At 32.8% G+C, this 7052-nt stretch overlaps 1 protein-coding gene across 1 annotated transcript in view; it reads left to right on the top strand.

Annotated features, from left to right (window-relative positions):
* The window catches only part of RICTOR (RPTOR independent companion of MTOR complex 2), a 48158-nt gene that overhangs the window by 15707 nt on the left and 25399 nt on the right, over positions 1–7052 (top strand). The window contains 3 exon segments of the mRNA XM_019610171.1: positions 1851–2013; positions 2417–2518; positions 5166–5216. Of these exon segments, the coding sequence (XP_019465716.1) occupies positions 1851–2013; positions 2417–2518; positions 5166–5216 (316 nt within the window).

Here is a 7052-nt window from a genome sequence, read left to right as displayed (position 1 = left end):
CTTGAACTCTAGTATTTTAAAAATTGGTGGGCTTTCAGTTATTTTTTAACCTGTTTTTAAAGAGTTTATACATCTACTAATTTTGCAGTTTAATCTGAGGTATTCCTCATTGTAAAATACCATCTCCTGAGTGCTTCACATAATTTAAGCTGTTTGAGGAACGCTGGGAAAATTTGATAGATCCAGTGTCTTTAAAATGTGTGCCCACTCAGGCACACAAACTCAGGTTTCTTACCTGTATTTGTTTTTAGAAGACTTTTTAAGGTGAGTATGAGTGGGAATGTTTCTTTTTCTTTACATAATAAGTTATAGAAAATCCTTCTGTTAATTTGGCGGTTATTTTTGCCATTCCTGGCTTGTTTGATCAGTATTTCGATAAATTATCTTCACATTTTGTTCTGTTGTATTGTCAGTGATTATTTACAGAAACTTTGCAAACTGCTGTTGTAAAATTGTAAGTGATGCTTGTAGATTGCTTCCCAGAAAGTTTAAGATTTTCTCTTTGTATTTCTGAAGATCCCTTATGCCACCAAAAGATTTTGGTATTTGAAAATATTTATCAAGAAAGACATACTATTTTGTAGACAAACATGTCTATTTATTGGGCTTAAGCCACAACACAAGCCTTTCTTTTGTTGCAAGTACTGTCAGTAGTTTGATTTTAAAAAAACAAAACAACAGTCTTCCAATACTGACCTAACTTGAATAACACTGAATATATATATTTGAAAAGTGCTAAGTATAATTATTATTATTATTTTTAAAAAATCATGTAATTTGAGTTGAAAACTATTTTTATTTCTTGGTATATACTGGTTTAAACCATTAGCAGAAAAATGGCTGTTGTGTATCTTTGCCTGAAACTCAGTTTGCAGGGTATTTTGCAGGGTATTTCACTTAAAACTCTGGGAGGAAAGGAAGAGGGAAAAGCAGAAGGGAGTTATATTTGTGAATTTCAGATTTTTTACTTTCTTTGGGTCATTTCTATGGATCTGATAGATAGCAGAAAACTTACTTTCTGTTTAAAAAAAAAAAAGATTTTATAGATACAGTGTTGTTATATTAGGCAATCTAAGTTTTTGTGAACACTGCAATTTTTCAGAACATAAAAAATTGCAAACCTCTGCACAGGTCTAGATTTGTATAATTTAGGTGAAAGAATCTGCATATATTTATTTGAAGATGTAAGAAATTAAGAATATTTCCTGTGCTTCGTGGGGAAGTGATAGGCTTACCTTCTCGTGATTATACTTTCTCCATGTGTTCAGTACTATTTTCTGCTAGCAGTATTTTCTGATATGTCTGTCCTTTGCTAGAAAATTTCTTACATGCTGCTGTTGAACTGTTAAGATGTAAAGAAGAAAGCATGCTGCTGGCACTGCTGATGCCCGGGTGTTTAGGGGCCATAAGGGGAGGAAGAAAATTGACAGGAATGCTACTTCAGACAAGTTGAATCTGATCCCTTCAACTGCAGAGTGTTGATCTACTGTGACGTTTTATATACTTTTTCAGCTTTAATCTTCGCAACATATTCTAGATGATCTCTATAGATCCCTTGCAATTGAATTGTTGTATTTTTCTGTGAAGTGTGAAGGACACCACTGGTTGTAAGCAGAAGAAAAGTTGTCAAGTTTCATTCTTCAGTAGAAATTCTGAATATTTTCTGTGTAATTTCACTACAAGACTAAAGCATGTGCATGTATGAAAACTTGCATCAAGACAAGCGTCTTTGGCTTCAGAATTGTTGGTGAAACCTTCCTTGAGCTATGCTAATTGAACTTAGTATATAGCACTAATTCTTTAGTTGGCTCTTAGTTGTCACACACTGATTACAATATCTTTTTTACTAGACGAGCAAGTGCTGCACTAAATTGCTTAAAACGATTTCACGAGATGAAGAAAAGAGGACCTAAACCTTACAGTCTTCATTTAGATCATATTATTCAGAAAGCAATCTCAACCCATCAAAAAAGGGATCAATACCGTGTGCAGAAAGACATTGTTATTTTAAAGGTATTATTATTAATCTTTCAGAATTTAATTTGAAATTATATTATGGATACTTAAATCCCACCCCATCCTACCCATCCTACCACCTCACTTTCTCTTTTAATTCAGGGTAATTAATATGATTTTTGTGGGTTTTTTCATTTAATATTTTCTTTGCCTACTTGTGGATACTTTGATATGTTTTCTGGAACTTGAGGGAGTGTATAATAATTCTAATGCAATTTAGGTCCCCTTATGGTCTCCTGCTCTTAGATTACTACTTCCACAGTAGTACAACCATGCAGTTTACTCTCAGGTACAAAGTACTGTGGAGCAAAGCCATTCTGATGTGTGTACATGAAAAGTAAGTGTATCATGTAACAACTACAGCAGTGATATGAGAAAACTTCTCATGTCGATGTTGCAGGATACGGAAGAAGCACTGGTCATGAATCTGCGAGACAGCCAGGTTCTCAACCATAAGGAGAATCTTGAGTGGAACTGGAATCTGATAGGGACCATACTGAAGGTGAGCATAAAAAGATGTAATACAATTTTTAGAAGCACCTGTTAGAAAAAAACCCTCTTTCTATTTCACATAAGAGTTTTATCATTTATTACTAACTCCATACTATATGCCATAGTTAAGTGTTCAGATGTTTTATTAAGGAACAGGGTTTAGTGGGGAAATACTGGTGACAGGTGGACAGTCAGACTAGATGTTCTTGTAGGTCTTTTCCAACGCTGATTTTGTGAAAGTCTTCTCAATTTTTGAAAGTTCGGAAATTGATTTAATTAATACATACAATATAAATAAATAATATATAAAACAGACAGTATACAGTATACCAATATACAGTATACTTTGTCTACAATTCGTAAGCTGCACAAGGGGAAAAGCACACTACAATTAGATCCACAGACATCTTTGTAAAAGCATGTTGAATTTTAATTGGCTTTATTTGAATAGAAATAGATTTGAAATATAATGATCTTAAAGTTACCAATACATTACACTTCTGTCTAAACTATATTGAAATATTACCTTGTTCAGTTTCTTAGCATAGTTGTGTGTTTGTTTACTTTCACATAGCATGAGCTGGGTTAGAGGTTAAGCTTTAGATACTTTGGCCAAGTTACTAGTAATGTGTAGACTTAACTAATACAGATTAATTTTATAAAATTAAATTCTCTTTATACGATGTTTAATAACAGGAGGGCATTTATCTCTTTCAGAGGATTACCTCTTTTTCAGCACTAAAATTCCTTTGAGCAAGAAAACTTTGAGTATTCAGTACATCATCTTAAAGACAAAGGAGCTCCTGTCATTCTGTGTTGCAAAACCATCCTTTTGTTACCCCCAGGAAATATTTTCCAATAGTCTTCGTTATAACTAGCTTGCTGTAAAATGGTTGAAGTACTGACATAATCAAGCTTACACTCAAAAACAAAATAAAAATGAACATGCAGGGAAACCTACCACAAAATATCCAAAATATTTGTATATTTTTAAATAGGCTGATTGAGAAAGCAAGAATTCATCTGCTATAAAGACCTAAAAATGTGTGTGTGTATATGTATATATACATATATATACATATATATATATACACATATATATAAATATATAGAGAGATATATATTTATATATGCGTGTATATGTATATTTATGTATATATATTTATGCATATTTATACACATATTTATATCAGAGTAGCTTTACTTCACTAAATTTTGCTTGTTTGCAGATTCTTACTGTAATTTAACTAACTTTATATCAGTCAGATATTTTACTCAGTAATTAAGGTATTAATCAAGAAGCCATTCTTCAAAGTATCAGATTTAGCTAGGCTGTGTAATATTTTGATCATGGATACTTTATAGGGATGACAACTAAGAGCTACTGTTTTCCTGAGCTGTTAAAGCAGAAAAGCTTCTAAGTAGAGCTGTCAGTTCCCCTACTATCTCAGGTATCCTCTGCAGTGTATTTTATAGTCTCTAGTAAAACAGATTTAAATGCCTCAAAATTAGGGACTTCTCTCTTTTACAATGAGTAGTCACTGTGCTTTCTGGTTAAGTTCTAACTACTTCAGTTCCTGCTAATGTTATCTTAATTTACATTGATGTTGTATAGTTTGTCAGAGCAGTCCATCTGCATCCAACTGCATCCAGATTTCAGTGTTTGGAGTTTATTATCGCATGTGGCTAAACACCTTCCTCCCACTCTCAGTCACAACCTTATGACTGTGGAGCATCATCTTTATTACCACCTCACTGCTTCAGTCTCATGTGGTCCCTTTCTGCCTTTTTACTTGCTCAACTTGCTGTTTAAATTGCTAAAAGAAGAACAGAAGTGCTAGTGGTCAGTATGGAAGAATGAAGACTGGTCTGCACCCTTAGTTGGGTGCTGTGAGTCCAGTGTTGCTAGTATTGTCAGTTTTACTGATCATTAACTATTGCACTGTCTTAATACTAATGTACCCACTGGAAATGTATAATTCTGTTGCTTAGATAAGAAAGAAAGGAGAGAAAAAAAGAGAAAGGTCCAGCAAAATGTACTGTGGCTTTTTGCAATCTTTTTTAGAACATCTTTCATACATCGACAAAGAAATTTGGCTCTGGGTAGCCTAGTCTAGTGGTTGGTGACCCTGTATGTAGCAGAGGGATGGAAACTAGATGGTCATTATGGTTCTTTCAAGTCAGGTCATTCTATGATTCTGTGAATTTAAATACCATTTTACTAGGTGATTTAAGTGAATGATAATTTTTAAAACAAAATCAGATTAATAGTGAATTTTTTTTTAAAAAAAAAGTAGCAGTTACTGTTACGCATACTGAAATATGTTGTTTACTTTCAGAACAGATGCTGAGTAAGGCAGTTTTATTTACCTTTAATTAGCATGTCATAGTTTGTTGTTTTCATTAGGATTTTGGACTTCTGCACATAGCATACACCCAACAATTTCCACTTCTATCCCAGAAAAAATATAATAGTGGCGCGAGAAGTATGGGCTTTTCAATAAAATAAGGTAGTTTTTTTGGTTTCGTAACATTAAATGCAAGGAATCTTACACTTTAAAATATTAGCTGAATACAATAGAAATGAGTAAATATTAGTGATTAATATTCAGCTGATGTACAAGTTTCATGTAATGCTATATTTCTTATTTTTCTAGTGGCCAAATGTAAATCTAAGGAACTATAAAGATGAACAATTGCAAAGGTATGTAAAAATTACATAGACTTGCTTTGAAGAAAGGAATTGGAAAAACTGTTCTTTGTAATTTCAGTAAACTATCCTTGGAGATGTCAATTTCTAAAACTTAATCTGGACATAAGCAGCAAAACAGTAAATATTTAGGTTTCAATATTTGCATTAAACAAGCAGGGCTTTAAGATTTAGTGGTTTCTTTTCTGTGCATACTTCATATACCTATTTACTTAACAAGGATCATTCAAGTTTTACAAAACCCTATTTAATTTAAATTTTATTACCTCTCTGTTATTTAATACAGTAATGTTTGATGGCAACAATTGACAACTTTTGATGAAATAGATCTGTGGTTGTGTAGTTGTACCACTACATCTGTTATCAAAATCTAAGAGGAAAATGTTTCTAGTTGCTACTAACACTGGAGGAAGCATGTACAACTTGAAACAATCAAATAACAAAAGAAAAGCAGACCAAGAACATAATACAGCTCTGGTTCCTTTCACATCTATTGACATTAAGATATTTACATTATTAGTGTGATTTTGTGGTAATTGCTCCTAAATAGTTTTCGGATGTTACTATTTACATGCATTCCAGAAACTGATTTGATTTAAATAAACTATTTGGAAGAGTACTTCTACATTGGTAGGCATGGAAAGCTAGTTGAAGGAAAACCTAAAACTGTAAAATCCTGAAAAGCTCATGCTGCTCCACTTTGTATTTTTACCTGAAAGTAATAAGGCTATTTTTATATGGTGTTTCTAACATTAGAGATACTTTCATTGTAATCATAATTTTAATTTGATCTTTTTCATTTGTAACTTTTTCTGTGATTTTTTTCCGTACTTAAACATAAATTGTTTGTCTGTACTGTGTGATAAAGGATTACTTGCCAAGTCTCTTGGCTTTCTAGTATTGCTTCTCTAAAGGTGTATCTGCAGTCCTGTCTGTGATACCCACCTCTCTACCTGCCTGCCTGAGACAGTGCTACTGTGTCCTCATTTTGCAGTGCAGCTGGGTTGCAGTTCAGTGAGAAAATGGGAAAATGTGGAGTTAAGATAGTATGGAACTTCTAAAGGGTTGTGGGATACATGTTTTAATGACTGTAAAATGCTGTTCCTTGTTTAATTAAAAGTAATTAAACTGCTAAATAGTTGTAGTTTCACTGCTGAGGATTTTTCCTTTAATTTTGTACTTTTGAAGACGTTTGATATATTTATTTTACTGTTAGCCAGCAAACATGACAGAAACACTATTAAAGGAAAACTGCAGTTTTTTTTTATATAGATTGCCAAATTTCAGATGCACAGTTCATGCAGTGTATGTACATGTGTTTATATATTTGCACTCATGTATAATAGGCCCATGTATAAATACAGGCACTAATACATACATTGCTAATAGAAAATAAATTACCTTATTAGAAAAAAAAAGAAATTCTCAGATTTCACATGTAAATTGGTAACTGGGATAGTTATCTACTCTCACTTTTTTTAACTAAAGGCAGTGCTGTATAAACTTCCTTAATGCTTGATTTATCTACCTTGAGATAGAATATTGTTCTTGTAAACATGCATTTATTTTTGTACTAATAAATGGTAGGGGGAAGCTCTGCTGAAGTTTTATTTCTGCAATGCAGAGGTGAAGCTTTTTTGAACAGTGAGTCTCTATTTGCTAGCAGGATTGCTAGCACTGTTTTGCTTCAAAAATGCTTAAGTGAGGTGAGTGAAAATACTGTCAATGAAGTCTTTTCCTAACAGAGCATAAGAACGTATTTTTCACAGTAGCATTGATTATTATAGCTGATGAAAAGTCATGTCACAAAAAAACATTCAAGACAGATACTACT

This window comes from Meleagris gallopavo, chromosome Z (genome assembly GCF_000146605.3).
Source record: "Meleagris gallopavo isolate NT-WF06-2002-E0010 breed Aviagen turkey brand Nicholas breeding stock chromosome Z, Turkey_5.1, whole genome shotgun sequence".
Taxonomy (NCBI): domain Eukaryota; kingdom Metazoa; phylum Chordata; class Aves; order Galliformes; family Phasianidae; genus Meleagris; species Meleagris gallopavo.
Note: the sequence above shows the minus strand (reverse complement) of the source record. Positions and strands in the feature narration are given on the sequence as shown.